This window comes from Belonocnema kinseyi, chromosome 9 (assembly GCF_010883055.1).
Source record: "Belonocnema kinseyi isolate 2016_QV_RU_SX_M_011 chromosome 9, B_treatae_v1, whole genome shotgun sequence".
Lineage (NCBI taxonomy): Eukaryota > Metazoa > Arthropoda > Insecta > Hymenoptera > Cynipidae > Belonocnema > Belonocnema kinseyi.
In genome coordinates, this window is record NC_046665.1 from 81,564,623 (window position 1) to 81,583,385 (window position 18,763).

General features: G+C 30.1%; 2 protein-coding genes across 5 annotated transcripts in view; one reads left to right on the top strand and one right to left on the bottom strand.

Moving 5' to 3' along the window:
- LOC117179282 overlaps positions 1-18,763 on the top strand; it is a 298,303-nt gene that overhangs the window by 246,672 nt on the left and 32,868 nt on the right. The window lies entirely within an intron of this gene.
- LOC117179283 lies at positions 10,454-11,860 on the bottom strand. The gene is made up of 2 exons (XM_033370930.1): positions 11,757-11,860; positions 10,454-10,945 (listed from the first exon to the last, which is right to left on the bottom strand). The coding sequence occupies exons 1-2, from the start codon at positions 11,806-11,808 to the stop codon at positions 10,608-10,610; spliced, it is 390 nt and encodes a 129-aa protein (XP_033226821.1). The 5' UTR covers positions 11,809-11,860; the 3' UTR covers positions 10,454-10,607.

An 18,763-nucleotide genomic window follows, 5' to 3' on the forward strand; every position in this document is an offset into this window, starting at 1 on the left:
AATAATATAATAATAATAAAAATAATGTAATTGTAAATTCTGATCCATAATTACTATATCGTAAGTGTAAATTTGGATGAAACTTTTTTAATAATAATCTCAAAGGAGATTTTTCAAATTAAATTTTCAGGATATCTTTAAAGACTCTTAAGGGAATTTGATAGCCAAATACCTATATTACCGACCTCATTTTATCAGTTCACTGAATATTTTTTTGAACCTAAGAACTTTTTTTGTAAATAAAATATCGAGCTGAAGATTTCTAAAATGTATTAGAGTACAATAAAGTACGTTTAGGGTACTTCATTTGGGTAGGAACTTCACTGAAAATTATTTCCGACCAAATTAAAACTGGAAGCCTTTTTTACATCTTTTTTCTGAAACTCGACATTTTTTTAACGTTCGAACTTTTTTTGTTCATGAAATATCGGCCTCAAACTTCCAGAAATGCAAGTGCCGACATAAAATTACGATAATGTACAGTGTTTAATAACAATAAAAAAAGTAAAAAAATATTTCAACTAAATCTTATTCGACAGATATAGGTATTTTGGCTGTGTCACATGCCCTTAAGAACAGTTATATAAGGTCCAACAAAAATGGATTAAGTTGTCTGATTTTTGGTGAAACTGATATATGAAAAATTCGCGAGTTCCGATCCATAATTACCCCGATTGAAGGTAACGTTTTTATTTTAAATGTTAAAAACAAAACTTTGTCATTGAGGAAGTGATTTTCGAGACCAGGGACAGATTTGGTTTCCAAATAGATAAATTAGATCAAGTGCAATTTAATTAACATATGATAGGTAATTAAGTACTTGGCGCACGACTCAAGGTTTATGCACCTCGGTGCTCTTCTCGGTCTTATTGATTTATATTCAGAGACTGAGCAACCACCCTTAAGCTGCCGACATTGCCCTCGACCACTCTCACTCTCACTCTTTTTAAACTCTCAAATTAAACTTTATTTTTCTTCGTATTTTTTAATCAAAGTTTTTTTTCACGTCCAACTTTTTAATGCTTCTTGAGGCGGGCAACCAACAAATTAAATTATGAGGCCATAAATATTTTCACCTGACAATTGATTCGAAATTTATATTGAAGGTGTAATTTCATTATGACATTGATATTAAATCAATGGAACAAAGAATTTTAAATGATACATATATAGATACATTTTAATAAAATTTTTAAAAAGTCTCAAATCTTTTAGCGGGTTGTCAGTATAAAACGTTCCATCTTTTTAATTCCGTATTTTTTAAAATCAACTGGTATTGTCTTATTATAATTCAGGCAGCACTAAAATTTTGAAGCTATTGATCTAAACTGTTTTCAAATCAAAAATGTTTTTTTTTTGTTACAAGTATTTGAATTTTGTGCTTTGTTAAAAAAAAACCCAAATTTTTTCTTTAGACTCCTAATTCCAATTTTTATTGGAATTTAGTCTTCTATAAAGAAGACATCCTCTGAGTTTTGTGCGGGGTAATAACTCTTGTGGGCAGGAGAATTTCGTTCTCATAAAATCGAATTTTCCGCAAAAATATACTTGCAGAAAAAAATTTCTCCTGGCCTGAAAAGTGGCTTAATCCGGAGAAGCCTGAAAGGATGCCTTTCTTAATTAGCAGAAACTTTGCTTAAATGTTGAAAAAAAAGTATAAGCAATAATCCTTCTTCAAATTATACTTTGTTCTATGACCTGTCCTTTTGTTTTTGTATAGGAGCTATTAATTAAATAGCAATATATGAATTCTTTTTCAACACAGGAAGCACTTTGTGGTGGCTAAGTATACTTTCAAGAAGAAAAGATTTTTGTTTGTAAAATTAATAAAAACGATCTGTAGATTGCTGCCCCACATATAAAAATCCTATAGATCATAAACAGTACAATTTATTTTTCTCCGCTATTCATAACAAATCTCTTAGAATATACTTGTTGTATTTTAATTTAAAACTTTAAATGAAGTACGAGATGAATTAGAAAACAAAATAAAAACTATGTAAGTCTATGCCTAAATTAATTTTTTTAATACCTAAAACGCGCTAGGAATTTATAGGAAAAATGACAAGATGTTTCTAAATTCCCGCGTTTAGCTAATTCTCTAGGCCTATACCCAAACCCTCGTTTTTCTAATTACCTACGACATATAAATACATCGTCAATGTATGAGTAATTCAAACAGTAATGCAGGGAAATGGGTAGACCCGTCTTAGAATAGGTGTTTACTGATTCGCTATTAACTTTGTTCCTGGTTGGTTATCTTCTTCACTCCGCAAATGCTACTACTCGTTCACGAGTGCAAAATGCAAATGCATCTGTAAGGAAGAAAGTGCACAGGAAAATTCTCTCCGGAATTCCTCGGAATCCGTCAAGATTCCCTCTTCATCAGAATCATAAGCTGAAAAATCTCGGTCAACACTCACTTTTTTCATATTTCAATATCCGACTTTTCTTTCAAAAAGGTTTTTTGTCCTTTTTTTAAAGTTGGAACATCTACCATGCATTGTTATCGAAAATCTGATTGGTTGTGATACTACACAAATATGACTTTTAGTGGCTGTTCTCAGCTTTTTCTTTGCTAAGCTTTAAAACCATTTTCAACAAAAAGTAGATTTTTGAAGTTTTCGAAAATGATGCTTTTTAAGAATTTTGAAACATTTTAAGTGAATAACATTTTTTTTCTTAATGTTTCGACTCAAATTTCAAATGATTTTATATTTTGAACAATTTTTTTAAATAGAAAAGTGAAAAAGATTTTGAATTATTTAAAGCAAAAATTTTCAGTTTTGCAAGATTACAAAATTTTAGAGAGAATGAAAAAATTTTCTTGAGGTTCCTAGAAAAATGTCTAATTACTTTTTATTTCAAACAATTCAGTTTACAACTTAGTCCTTTTTTAGTTTTTATTTCTGATTGTACATTTTCAAATGAAAACATCGGAAAATAAAGTTTTGAAGGTTTGAATAATAAAACATTAAAAATATGTGAAATTCACAATTGGCGTAGAAAAAACTTTTTCAGTTAGATTAGCTTTTAACATAATTGAATTAAATATTGTAACAATTTTACTATTATATTTTAAATTAAATAATGGTTGAGTGCGGAAAGCTTTCAAAATACACCATTCAAAATCTGTTAAAAATTATACAATTATCAGATTTTAACTTTATTAATTGTAATTGCTAAAAATTCTAGTGATTTAAATTGAAAGTCCCAGTAGTTAAACAATTTTAAATTTAGGATTGAAGCTTTATGAATTATTTCCAATATTCAAATAATTTGAAATTCGTATATTCATAATACGATACTGTCAAACTAAAAACGTTTCAAGTTTAACCAATTCTGATTTGAAACCATTAATCTTTTAATAAAGTCAGAATTATTGACAAATGTACTAATTAAATTGGTAATTAAGTGTTTGACTAATGAAATTTTAGTATTTGAGAAGATATTGACTAATTCTTGAGTTATTTCGATTACTAATAAATTTTCGAACTTTTCTTTCAATTGTTTTCTATATAAAATGAAAGATGTGTTGTTGTGTTTTATCGAACTTCATTTCGTGTTTCAATAAGCGCATAGATTATTTATGTACAATTTTTTAATTTTTCTATTTTTACGTAATAACTTATACATACTAACGTAATACGTTGGTGACAGGGACTTATTACAGAGAAATCCAGATTTTCAATATTTCATATCTACGTTAGAATTTTAAATACACTGCGTGTTTCGGTTTGGAGTTCCATATTTAATTATGAAAATTTTTATACTGCTAATGTTAAATTTCCGACAAAATATATGAGATTTTAATACAGTCATGTAAAACTTAATGGTAATATTGTGTGAAGCTTTAATACAATTGCATATGTGAAACTAAAGCTGAAACTTTAAAACAACTATATATTAAAGTTTCATATGTTTCTTCTAAAATTTAGCATTTTTTATATAAAAGAGTTTCTGATTTACACGTCAATTCCCAAATTGAAATGCAACATGTATATGAAAAATCAGGGTTGCTGTAGGTCACGGAATTCCAGGAAGTCACGGAAAGTCAGGAAATTAAAAACTGGTCAGAAAAGCAGAGTCAAGGAATTTTCGATAAACGGAATTTGAAGTTAATTTGATTTATTTTCAAAAAACTCAACTATTTGATTAAATATTCGATTTTTTTAATTGAACTATTTTTGGTTTCAATTTAAAATCTTTTTTGTTGGTATATGAACTACTACATTTTTAATAATTTGGTTAGATTGCAGAATAGGGGCGTCAGCTGTCAACTCTATTTTGTCAAGAAAAACAATTTTGTTTGACAAAAAACTATTAGAATCTTTAATTGAACGATAAATGAATCGATTTAAGTTAGAAATGGGTATTGATTTAACCAACATTATTCTTTTTACTAATCAAAGGGGTGCCTTCCGCCCCCACGAAACGGTGGAAAAGGGTGGGGTCTTAACAACATTATTTTTGTGACCTGTCAAAGGGGTATTTCTGGCCGTTTAGATGTTCAAAAGCACCTAAACGGCGAGTTAAATATGATCATTCTGATATCGTGAGATACCCTTATTTAAGATATCGTAGTACAAAAAGTAACAACAATTTTAAACTTCTGTCTGGTCAAATCGCTTCATTTATCGTTCAATTAAAGATTATAATAGTTTTTAATAGAAAAATACTGTTTTCCAGCCAAAAAACAAGTGACGCCCCTATTCTGTAATGGCACCAATAATTTCTTATGTTAATTTTTCTTATGATTAATACATTTAACTCGTCGAAAACCTTAACATAAAAAATACATAATGCATTTTTAATTGAAGGTTTATCTTGTTTTGTTGAAAATTCAACTGCTCAGTTGAAAGTTAAACTATTTTGTTAAATTTTTTTTTTACAATTTTAGCAAACAATCTTTCCTTGAAAACTTATTTTTTTACCGGAAATTGAACAATTCCACGTTTGGTTTATCTTTTGGTAGGAATGTAATCTTTTTGGTTGAAAATTGAATTGTTTCATTACAAATTTCTTTTATTTTATTGAAATTTTAACTATTATAGTTTAAGTTAAAAATTCATCTTTGTGAATCAAAATTCCTTTCTTTCATTGAAAATTGAACTTTTCCGGGAAAAAATAGTTTTTCTTTTGTTTGATAATTTCTTTCTAATTATCTTAAAATAGATTAGTAGACCGAAAAATTTTCAAATGTTTTAATTTTGCTGTTTGAAATTTAAAAGCAAAATGGAATTAGAATCAGTTTAAATGATTTTTTTGGTTATTTTTCTCGATTTTTGTGACGTTGCATGTGCTGGGAGATTACACTGGAGCCTGCAGAACGTGTACATGAGTATATCGATGTTTCGTGGAGTTGGTTGAGTTTCATGAGTCTCGATAACAGTTAATGGTAACAGTCTGTTCGCACTTGCGAGCAAAGGCCAGCCGAGAAATCACTATGTGTTCGCCTTTAAATGAATCTCTTTTATCGTAGGAATAACGGTACAGATTCGAGAAACTGGTATCGGGACGAGCTCTGCTCGGGTGCCACAGTTGAACTAAGAAATTAGTCTACAAACTCTATAAAGCTAAAATGAGATAGGTCTTCGAATATTCCATTTTCTTCAAACAGATCTTAAAACAATATTCGGCGATACATTTCTCTCTGGTGAGGAATATTTTAAAAAAGTAATACAAAAAACTAAAGCAACTTTTACAGGAACCTAAAATTAAATTAAATACATTGCAGCATAATTTACAGGAAAGTTCAACGTTTGTCTATTATTCTGACGAATTTAACTTTTTTAGTACATTATTCTACTACATTTTAGTGTTAACTTACCAAAAAGTCGTTCTTTTTCAAACTAAGATGACAAATATCCAGAATATTGCAATGGGATCATTTTAAATTAGGTCTTCTAAATGATTGATATTACAAAAAAGCTGCAATGTTTAAACTCCAATAGAATGGTAGAATTGTAAAAAATAATGATCACTATTAAAAAATTAAAAACTTAAGTTTGGAGCTTTTGTAAAAATATATTTAAAAAAGCTCCAATCGTAAGTGTTTAATTGTTTAATAACGATTATTATCTTTCAATAATATACCATTTATCTAAAGTTTAAACATAGAAGCTTTTCTTGTAACAGCGATCACTTGCACATTTTAATTTTAAATTATCTTATTGTAACATTCTAAATATTTGTCATCCTAGGTCGAAAAACAACTTTTTTGCTACAAAACCTGTAAATTCTTGTAGAAAATTAAAACTATAATAAAATACAACAATACAAGAAAAAAGTGAACAAAATTCCGGATAATAGACAAAAGATGTACTTTCCTGTAATTTTTGTCGCAATTTATTCATTTTATTTGTAGGCTGATGTAAAAATGGTTTAAGGTTTTGTACTTTTTTCTAACTATTCTTCCTTCTGCTTTAAAATTACTTTTGATGAATAGGTGATATCGTAAAAAATATTGCATTAATCAAATTTCTGGTTTATCTATGATTTATTATGACAAAGAAAAATTTCTTGGCAAACCTGTAATTTTTTTATTTGTATATTTCTTTAATAAACCACAAAATTTCACAACGCCATTCTTATAGTAATTTTTTTTAATATTTCAACTCTCATGAAATCTTTTATTGTTCAGTAAAGATTTGTAATTTCCCACTATAATTTACGTAAAATTATAAGGGCTTTTATGACGAAAAACGACCAAATTAAAAAAATGTTATTACTGTATAGTTTTCTGTAACGCCTTGTAGCTTTTTGCAACAAAAAATATTAATATAAAGTTATACAAATTTTCGAGTTGTAAAAATTTGTACTTTATTTTCTTTGTTTTTACTTTTCTGCAAGAAAATACAATAAGAATAGCCACTTGTATTTTTTGATAATTCTGATATTTCAAAAAGGAATTCCTTAAAGTATTATAACTTTGACTTTAAACAGGAAGTTTCCGCAAGGATCTAGAATTTTTACTTTGGGTCAGGGAAATTTCTAAAAGAATTAGAATTTTGATTTTACGTTTATTTAGCATATGAATGTATTTAAGAATTATTATTTTTAGTTTAGGACAGAGAGTTTCCGTAAAGAATTATAATTTGACTTAAAAAAGGGAAGTTTTTCCATGGAACGGAAATCTTGAAAAAGAATTTCAATTCTCTTATAATTTAGACTTTATGATAGGGAATCTACGTAAGTAATTACTTTTTGACTTAAAACAGAGAATTTTTGACATGGAACGGGAATTTTGGAAATTAATTTTTAATCAGATTTAAAAGGGAATTTAACAAAAATCTCTGTTCAAAATCAGAATGATAATTCTGTTACATTATTCTCGATTCTAAATATCTTTAACTCTTTTAAATTGGCCGGGACAAATTAATAATTGATCAGGAGAAAACTGGGAATTTAAAGTTATCCGTCGGGTACACACCGTGAATCAGAAAATTTATATTTATAATAAAAGTGAAAAGTAGTGCTCCAAGGTTTATTTATGAAAGAGACTGAGTCTTTGAGAAATATAGGGCTGATTTATTCCTTTGTTACTTTGGGAGAAATTTTGAAATTTAAATCCTTCTCATGTCGTCTCCTTTTGAAAAATAAATGTATTATTCTAAATATGCCTGGTCTTCTTTATCCCGTTAGCTGTCTTGGGTTCTTTCCGTTTCAGTTGCTTCATTTCTTCGTATGAACTGTGAATGTAGTATCTTCCCATTAAGTCGAGTTTAAAGGAAAAAAGTGTATTTTCCCATTGGATCTCACATCTCACCAGTGCTGCATCTTCCAAATGCTCAGCAGGTGCAATCCCAAACAAATAGGAATCCAGTTACTATAATTATTTATTCAGAATCGGAAATTGAGATTTATAATTTTGTAAATTATAGTGTAGTTAATTTTACAGTTTTATTGTAATTTTTATGGCTTATATATATTTAATCTTCAAGATTGGGAAATTTGTATTAAAAAAGTGTATAAATCATCGAAATGAATATGAAACTTAAATTTAAAATCTACAAATTTAATTTAAGTGACCATTATTATTTTAATGTTTACCCTTCCCTCTCTATTTAACATTGCGTCCATACAAGAAAATACTCAGAATCCCCCCTAGTGCGTGACGTTATTTATGGATGATGCTATTAATATTTAGGTACAAAAATGTTATGCTTTCAAAATTGAAAATTTTTGTATTCCAACTTTTACACATTTCGCATTGAAGCTTTGACAATAATTTCAATTTGTAAAGGAAAATATAACGGAAAATAATAAAATATAGCCCTGAGTGACCGTAAAAATTTAATCACTCTCTTACAGAAACATTTTTTCTTCTTCGTTTTTTTTTAATTTTAATAAATTGATACTTAAGGACAATGCCTCGCGATGCAAATATGCGATAAGTTATCGACTGCCATATTTTTCTTGTCTCAAAGATCGAACCAAAGTTTATTCTGCTATCGATTGTCGTAGGTGTGCTTCATTTCCTCCTGCTGAGATTGCTTTCTTAGAATTTGAGTGACAACCTCGCTGTCATTGTCGTAACACTACCGAATGATAAATGGCATGCTTTGCATACGCTTATAAATCTTCGTCTGTATATATACTACTCATATACCTAAGTGTCAATTATTATTAATATTCTCAAAGTATTTTTCTGCCTTCCTTACTCTCAAGTCGTAAGTCATATTTCAAGTAGTTTTGATATTTCTTAGTCTATAATACAGATTAAGATAAAAAAAATGGATTCTCAAAAAAAATCAAATATTTAATATTTTAACCAAAAGATTTTCATTTTAAATAAAAAACAGCTGAATTGAACAAAAAAGATAAATATTCAACAAAAAAGTTGCAGTCTCAATCAAAACAGATTATTTTTTAATCGACGAGTTCTATTTTTAACTAAAAAACATCATGTTTCTACCAAATGCTATGAGTTTTAAAATAAAACAAAATGTTAACGAGCATTAAATTTTCAATTAAGAAACATCGTTTAGTCATTAAAGAAAAAAATCATGTAAATTGTTAAATCTTCAAGCCAAAAAGAGGATCTTTCTGCAAAAAGGTGACATATTCGACAGAATAATTGAATGATTAACTTATAAATAAAAGATGAATGTTCAGCTTTCATTTAAAAAATTAATTTTCAATTTTTTTTTAACAAATTATTTTCTACCAAGTAGTCGCATTTGCTACCTACTTGTTGAATTTTTAACTCAAAAAGTCGACATTTTTAACTAAAATGACGAATCTTCAATAAAAAAAATTATTTTTTAACAAGCGTATTTGAATTTTCGGCCAAATAGTTGAATTTCTACAAAAAAGTTAATTTTTAACCGAAACAGAATAATTTTTAACGAGTCATTTGCAGTTTAATCAATAAAAGATTAAAATTTTACAGAAAATATTATTTCAGATAAAAAAAAGAAGAATCAATTTAAGAATCAAAGTCTTGAATTTGCTAGTCAGAAAGACGAATTTTCAACAAAACAGATGAATTATTAACGAAAGATGATGTCTGTGAAGGCTGTGATAAATAGATAGGAATTTGCATGATTTATATACTAAAGAATAATAGTTTAAATAAACATTGAAGCTTATTTTTATGACTTTAAAAATATTATATTATATTAATATTAGAATATGCTACGGATTTTGTGGTTGTTAATTTTCAATTTGGCTTGAAATCTGAAACATGTACAGCAATGTGTTTGACACAAAAAACTTATTTTCTCAAGTTATGGGGCGAAGCTCTCAAATTCCAATGCAACGAAACTAAACATTCTCACTGATTTCAATAAGTTTAAAATTGTTCAAAACGTATTTGATTTATGAAGTATGAAATACAAATGATAATATCGATCATAGAATGAGTATTTTTCATCCTCTTAGAGGGTGATTTCTTCCTAATAAAATAAAAAAATTTATACTGATAGTATACTGATAGCTCATAAAAGTTTCAACAATAGGTGGATGGATGCCTTTCAAAGCCGCAAACAAATACGCTAGGTATCGTATATTGTTGTATTTTAAATACCAACCAAGTTCTTCTCATACAAACAAGGTAGCATTTTTATTTGAACTCTCTAAACGCAAGCAAAATTAATTTCGTGGAATTATATTAAAATATGTCAACAAATTTTATCTGAAAATTTAGGACATTTACAGCCTCCCTCTATATGAGGAAGCAAACTTATAAATTTTCCATTTTATATATATCTGCATTTTGCACAGTAATTTCATAGACTTTTTTAACAATCCAGATTTTTGACATCCATGGAAGCGTAGATGTTATAAAAAGTCCAAATTAATATTAAAATACTAATGGTTTCTATCTAGCAAAGAGTTACACAATTTATTTCATGGAATATATTAAAAAGTACAATAACTCAAAAAAGGTTAGAAATATTCTTTTATTCAACGTAAGGTTTTTTTATCTCCGAAATTTTGTTCTGCGTCAATTAATATTACAATGTAAAATTAAACTTTTATACAATCATATAACTTATTTATAAATACTATTTCGTACACTTTCTCCTGAAGACTAGTTTTTGATGCAACTTCGAATAGTTTCACTTTTTTTCACTTGAATTAACTAGTTTTTCTTAATTTAATTAATTATCAGATATACTTCCTACAATTGCTCGCATTGTTTGTCGAGGTGGTAGCCCAAAACCCATGGTTTCAGCTATGCGACTGGATAGTGCTAAATTGCGGTTCATACCGTTCGTATTTATTAGTACTACAACCCTTTGACGATTACTATCATATGCTGGACGAAGAACACCATTAACAACTACACCAATAATAACATCTTCGTTTATTCCTACATCAATAGTTCCTGATATTTCATGAAGTCCATTTTCATCCGCGTAATAATGAATATCAGTTTTAATCATAGGCTCAGGAAATACTTTGCGTGAGAGCCCCCACCAGTTCTGCACACTTAATTCTGCAAAAGATAATATAAATTAATCAATTTTAATACTTTAAACATGACGTTGTTAATACTATTATAACGTTGCCAATCACGTCGTTTCTCTGTTTCGTCCATTTTTTTGCAGCTAAACCATTTTTGTGTCCAGGAGAACTTTTTTTATGAAATTGAATATTTTCATTTTTTGGTGAATGTCGTAGCTTTAGAAACTTATCTTATAAGCTTTATAAGCTATCATATAAATGAGGGCGATAAACCCAACCGAATTTGCAAAGAAAACTTTAATGTCTCAACTAGGTCAAAATAAGTGATCAAGTTAAAAGAAAAAATGTGTGTTTTATGAAACAAAGCTTCAAAATTCAAATTCTTCTCCATAGGCCATTTTTTTCTTTAAACAGGAAAAATACTTATTGCCTAATCTCCTCTGAACAACATTTTTCTTCGTCGAGAAAATCCTACGACTTAAAATGTACCTATCTCCCTGAATTGAAATGGATCTGGACTTGGTAATATTTTCCTTGTATTTCTTAAATGTATTTTATATTCTGCACACATATTTTAAACACTTCTACACATTGCTTACTATGACAATGAGTTTTTGTTCATAAAGCTAAACGACTTATCCGAACTATGAATGGATTTGGGACGACCCTGTTTAAATGGCGATCAGGATGATTAGCTACTTATACAAATATTACCAAAAGTTATTGAATAATAAAAAAGAAATGCTCATGTTGGAAACGACGCCACTAACGACTCCAATAAGGACATCTTTTTCGATTACAAAGCTGACACTTAAAATTGCACATATGAAATTTATATTTACCAATAGAAGTAAGTAAAATTGCTGAGAAGAAAAGCAGTGTGCTAATTGCCATCTTTATATTCTCTAACCAGCGAAGTTGTCTTTGTGCAAAATTTCGCGAAAAGTATGTGACAAGATATTCCATCAGACTAGCTATCTTGTGCATCAATCTAAATATTTTTCACTCGTTTGTAAGACGGATTGGAGGGGTGAAGGTTATTCTTCTGGGGTATTTGTTTTTCATAAATCTGTTTCTCCACACTGAATACTTAAGGATATAAACTGCGTACACTCCGCTTCAAAATATGGACATTCTTAAAATTATTGAGAAAATCGAGAAAAATATACTGATTCTTGTGTTTTACCTTCGCTGTAGGAGAAAGTAGTAACATTCTTATTCCATGCTAATGAACAAGAGCTGATTTTATTCCTTGAAAGATTCTTCACTAATCGGTTTGTCTGGTCTTAATTACATTTTTTGCACAAATAAAAACTTTATAATTGTTTAATTATAAGAGTGTGATTGTTGGATGCATTTTAAATAATGTATGTGTTAAATACTGCTTAAAAGTCTACAAATTTGATTACTTTTCTGAATTTCTTTGTTTTCTTTTTAAAGTATTGACAACCTATTCAACCAACTCTCTGACCTTCAAACGTTACATTTTGCAAATTGTTAAACCAATCAGATTAATGGTATGTAGAGCGAAAAATTTATGGACATCCGCATGTCGCTTTTTGACAGGTTCGCACTGCTACACTTTTCAAATACCGGTTTTAGTGAAATTCCAAGCATGTTGAACACCATTCTGGGAATTTTTTCACACTTTTCAAACAAGTTTTAAATATGAATGCGTATAATATTCCTACGCGAAGCCTTGAAACATTTAAATTTCATTGGACGAGCTGGAAAAGGAGTTGGTTTTCCACCAATCTTAGACCGTCGCCAGTTTCTGGCCATCTTTATTCTGCGCATCCTCGTGTAACTTTAGTCCTTTAAACACTTCGTTTTTCAATATTAAACGTGAAACTAGTTTAATTTTTCACCAATCATTAGCGGCCATATTAATTCTCCCATCAATTGCACTACTCAGAATGCTTCATATTCCCGCAAAAAATTTAAAAAGTATACTTTTTAAACTTTAAAAAATATATTCAAGCTTATTTTAAAGAACATTCCTCTAGAATCTATATTCAATGTTTAGTGCTCATTCAATTTAGCTAGGAAAAACATATTCTTGAAAATGTGCAACAACCCCATTGCAGCTTTGACCTGAAAAAAAAATCCAAATAGGGTAAACAGGGGTATTACCGGCACCCTTCTAGTGAACGGCAATGTGCAATAAAAATTCTTCAATTAAAATTTACGGAGATTTAAAATAGATACTTGTTTATGCATAAATCTTCTATTATCCATGTTATTTGTATTTCAATACTTATTCAGTACAAAATTACTGAATTTATAACCGTGAAATAATATTTTTGTTGCCACCTACAGAAGGACATGTTCACACTAATTATATTGACGTAGTTAATTTGAAAGTCCTCTGAAAGTTAAAAGAAAAGGTATTTCTTATTTTTCAGTACTTTCGAAGGTTAGATGATTATGTTTTGCAACATAATTAAATCAATATTATTTTCAAATTTGAGTATATTTAATACACTTAAAATACTCTTATCGTACCTTCAAAACCAGTGAACAACATACATATCTCTGAGTGAACAACACCCAAGAGAAGGAGGTTTTTAGGGTACTAAACGCTTTTTTGTATTGATATCCATATAGCTATGATTACTATTTGCTTTCTTCATTATTATGACATCGCCTTCGATGAATCTTTAATGTTCAATATCGTTTTAATTTATTTTGATTTCTAAACCTCAAAATTCAATCACCGACACTGCAGAATTAATTTGGCAAATTCGTGAACTAATCAAATAACATAACTACACAATATCAAAGGTATTTCTTCTCGACAAAAACTTCGCCTTTTATTTGAAAAACACCAATGGCTCTATATCTAAGAATATATCTAAAAACTTTTTCTTACGGTGTCGGCAATATCTATGTTTACCCTATTTTTTAAAAATAAATAATGTAAACTTGAACTTTTTTGAAAGCATACATACTTATAATTATCCTTCAGAAGTTCAGACAATTAGATAATGGCTCCTTTTTTCGGTTTTATAATTCACCAGACTATTGTTCGAAAAGGGGATTTTTTACAGGAAATTTCGAAATAAAAATTTAATTTCCGCGTTTTTATATAAAATTCGCGAAAAATCATCATGAGCGTTGACAAAAGTAGGCTCCTGCTTTTCGATATTTCTTTGCTATACTACGGCCCATGCCTTGTTATATAATTTATGTACATATAACGTATTTATCAAGTTATATATAATAAAACCTGTAAACTTCTGATATCAACAAAACTAATAATAGTTTGTTAACTCAGGTTCAATGTTGGTTCAGTCAGATCAACAGTTAGCATCACGGTAAAGCTAAAAAAATGAAAAACTCTCATTAGATATTCTTGTAACATACGTTTTTAAAGTAGGATTATAAACGTTTGATCAGTTTTGAGATTGACTGTCTACACTGTACGGTCTACGCAGATTATATCCTTAAAATCGTACAGATTTATGGCAAATACAATTAGGAGTGATTAAAATCAATTATTCACAATAATAATGATAATGCAATGAAAATTCCAAAATTCCACAATGAAAATTAAAGTCACGAAATCATACCAAGTAATGCATTCTAAAAAAGTTATATAATTTTGATGACTTTAAAATATCAACATAAAGTACATTACAGTTGTTGTACAATTCATTCTGATTGCCTGTGAGGCTCATTAAGCTTTACTTGATTTTACTTTTTTGCAGCTATTTTTTTACTTCCCCCCTGTCAAAATATACTGTGTTATTTTGTAGATCTTCCATTAAAAAATGTCGTAATAAATTGTGCCCACCCTTCCCTCATCAACTGGGTGCTGACATCTATTGTTTTCATCTAAAAAAAGCGCTGCAAAGAATATTTGTCATTGAAGAACGTGCGGTTTTGCAAGATCGTAAAAGATTTGTAATGATTACAGAAAGTTCTTCAAGCTCTACATTAAAAACTATACTATCACTAATTGAAGCCTCGGCTGAAATAACGTTGTATCAACACATATTTTTTATCCATGGAGTTCTTTGTATATAAGTTTTTCTTTTAACTGTCTCTCTATTCCGCGGACGCGCGGCGATCGAAAATGCGAAAATTGAATTTTGAAAGAAATGTCAAAATAGTGAAGGTTAAATACTTCGAGAATGTACCTTTCTATAATTCTCACATTACAGTTTTGAACAAAGGTAAAAAAATAAAACTAAATTTATTAGAATGACACGCAGGAAGAAATAAAAGGACTAAAGAGGCTGAAGTAAAACATCCAGAATCGGTGATAGCAAATATAATATTCAAAAATAATAAAATAAATAAATGATTGATAAATAATTATCAGAAATTGTAATAAAAAATACTGTTTAAATTATTTTTATAATAAAATAAAAATAAAACTTTAAATTACAATTACACGAATAATGAAGTGTTTTTCGTTCCTTTCTTTTAATAAAAATACGATCAATTATATTTTTATTTTTTACTATATGTGGAGGACCAAGTTTGTAAATGATCTAACCTAATTATTTTCATTTTTATTTATTGAAATTTGCCGAATTCAACTTTGAATTTTTTGCCGACACTCTTAAACGAATGTAATTTTCTATTCTTATCCTTCAAAAATTCTAAATTAGATTTAGATAAGTACACTTCCGAGGTTAATTGAGACAGACGCGAAATAAATGGAAGTAAGTAACGTCGACAATTTTGGCATTTCATTCCGAATTCAATTTGTAAATTTTCAAGCGCAGCGCTTCCGCGGAATAGAGAAACAGTTAAAAGAAAAACTCATGTACATAGAAGCCCATGGATACCAAATATGGTATGTGTTGATACAACGTTATTTCAGCCGAGGCTTCAATTCACTATTTTAACATAGACTTCCTGTGACATTACGATTTCTTTCCTGTGTGCACCATCGATTATTCTTTGCTCTAGACGCGGTAACGGGTTCATTTTGTGTTCGAAAGTTCTAATTTTGCTGTATTTTTGTAACAAAAGTCTGATGAGTATTTTCATCAAGACTCGCATGATTTTTTCTTGCATAAGACACCTAAATCACATCATGTAAAAAATAAAGTTGATTAATAATATTTTTTACCTCCGCTGTAAAATAGATGGACGCCATCAAACTGGAAATTGAGAGTGTTTTTAATAACACAGAAAAACGCTAGTGTTAAATTTGTTGCAGCTCAAATTTCATTGGTCTCCAAATGAGCATTTGAGAGAATTTTCAGTCACAAATTTATTCCTCTGAACGCAGTTGCATATCTGGGCATCTAGGGGAATGTATCATTTTGAGACTGAATTTTGGCTCATGCCGAGAGTTGTGGAGTGCTGAACCGCGCTGTAAGCCACCTGAACACCTGTCAAAGCAACTATTCGCCTTGCAATATTAGACTAAATAATTGTTAATAAGGAAATTAATTGGAATAATATTTACCTAATTTTCAGCTTTCTTTCATTTAACAGTGCATACTAGTCTGCATATACAATTAGATATTTTCACTTTAACCACTTGCTAAGTTCACTTAATCGAATAGAGAAAATCTAGAGAAAATTTCTTCGAACGAACAGACATCAATTTCGATGCAGACGGTCACGACTTAGTTTTTACATCCCGGCTTTGGTGGTTTGAATGTCATGTCGGTTTTGACTAACCTAAGATTTGGAAATTATAATACGCCAAGTACAATTTTTATTTCCAGACACTAATAGTCACTGATAAATGGGAGGAAATTAAAAGTTAGGTAATTATTATTATTATACCCGTGTGGAAATAACCCGGGTTAGCTCTGGTACAACAAGGTTCCTGGTGGGGGACCGACCGGGCTATGTTTGTTTTTTAAGAGCCTAGCCGTGCGCTGGTCGGAGACTGGCTAGCCAAAATTTATATCAAAACCCCAGTCAGGGGCTGACTGGGCTTTGATCGGACAAATCTTATGATTAAATGCTCAGACGGTATTTGGCCGGGCGCTGATTGGCAATAATAAACTTGTTAAACTTTGTTTAAAACTTAATTACTTTTTCTGATTTCATTAAGAAATGGATGCGTATACCCGCATGGATGTTCCACGCGTTGAAATATATTGGGTGAATATCTTTTTGACACCACAAATTTTAAGGTTTCATGAGTTCAGACTTACAAACCATGCATTTTGTGACAACAATTCGATGACACTTTTTTGAATTTCGAACTATTTTTTTTTTAAGAAAAAAATTCTCAGTTCCATCTTTATGAAACATTGCAAATGTTCAGAAAAAATTTACATTTTATATCAATCTTAAACGTCGTAAAATAGTATAAAACACCTAAAACCCAAACCTTACACGAAAGTCAAAAAGTTTTATTATTAAGAAAATTTTAACATTCACGATTAAATTTCTGAGTTCCGTCGTTAAAAATTTCTTATTTTTCTTATTTGGTACTTTAACTTTTCTGAACTGTAGCTTATGATGATGGCTTTTTGAACGATTTTCAACTTGTCGGTTTAGCGCAGTGATTAGCACTCCCGACTGCTAGGCGTTAGATTTAGGTATAGATATGTAGGTTCGATACCTCGTGGCGTTAGGAATTTTATTTGTAATATAATGTTTAAAAATGTAATATATGTATTTACTCGCAATCATTTAATATTTATTTTTTAAATACTTTTCTTGTCTCTCAACGACTACGTGAAAATAATTAATATTCTCTGTGTGCTGGGCATGTGGAATTTCATATATTAATATGCTCCAATTCTGCAGTAAAAAATAATCAAATTGATTCCCTAATTTAGTGACTAATGCTCTTCATACAATTGAAACCCGAATCATTTAACTCTAGTAAAGCACCAATTGATCTTGTCCGGGCTACGGTCGGGCTCCCCGGTCAGCTCCAGACCATGCTCCATGGCCGGACGCTGGCCAGCGGAGCGTGATGATGCTGGTCGAATTCCGACCAGAAACCCCGGCCACAACCCGACTTGAAGTCGGGCTCCACGGCTAGCTCCCAACTTAAAGCCGGAGTCTCCGGCCTTAGAATGGCCAGCCCCCGACTTAAATTTCCACCCGGGTACCTTACCTGCTTATCAACATCTATTTCACCCAAATAACGCCCGATAAAATCATTTTGGCAGGTGACTGACAGTTTGTGGAACACACTTCACGTTGCTCCGGATGAGAAAAAACAGTCTCTAAATGATGATTTTCTCCTGGATTCTCATAATGAATCTATGTGGCTCAAAGGACCCCGTATTAAATGTATAGAAAAATGGCTTTCGGTGGATTTAGCTGAAACTTTGTAATTTTCAAGGTTATAAGTGCCGGGTGAAATATCCGTAAAAAAATTTTTTTTTTTAATGGACGGTTTTAGCGCTATGCGGCGCTAAGCACTCAATATCAGTGAATAAAACGAATTACAACAGATTTTGTTACAAAAGCGATGTCAACATAGAAATCACGGTTCAGATCGTGGTCTGTCATATTTTCGCCTACACCGTTGACTCATATAGCGCGCTTCTCAAAACGATCAAACGCTAAGCGCCCAAGATCTTAACATGACTAATTCATCACTTTTTTAAAGGCAGAAATGGTACCCAAAGTAACATTTGTAACTATTGCGTACATTCCGATAATTACATTGTACTGTTCTCAAGAGTACCGAACGCTAAGCGTTCATGATCAGTGAGTAGAACGAATTACAATAGATTTAGTTACAAAAGCGATGTCAACATATAAATCACGGTTCAGATCGTGGTCTGTAATATTTTCGCCTACACCGTTGACTCATACGAGGGTGGATTGATAAGTTTCCGGCCTGACCAAGAGATGGCGCCACTAGGCCTACCTTGAGGTGGCGTTCTATAGTACCATCCTTAGATAG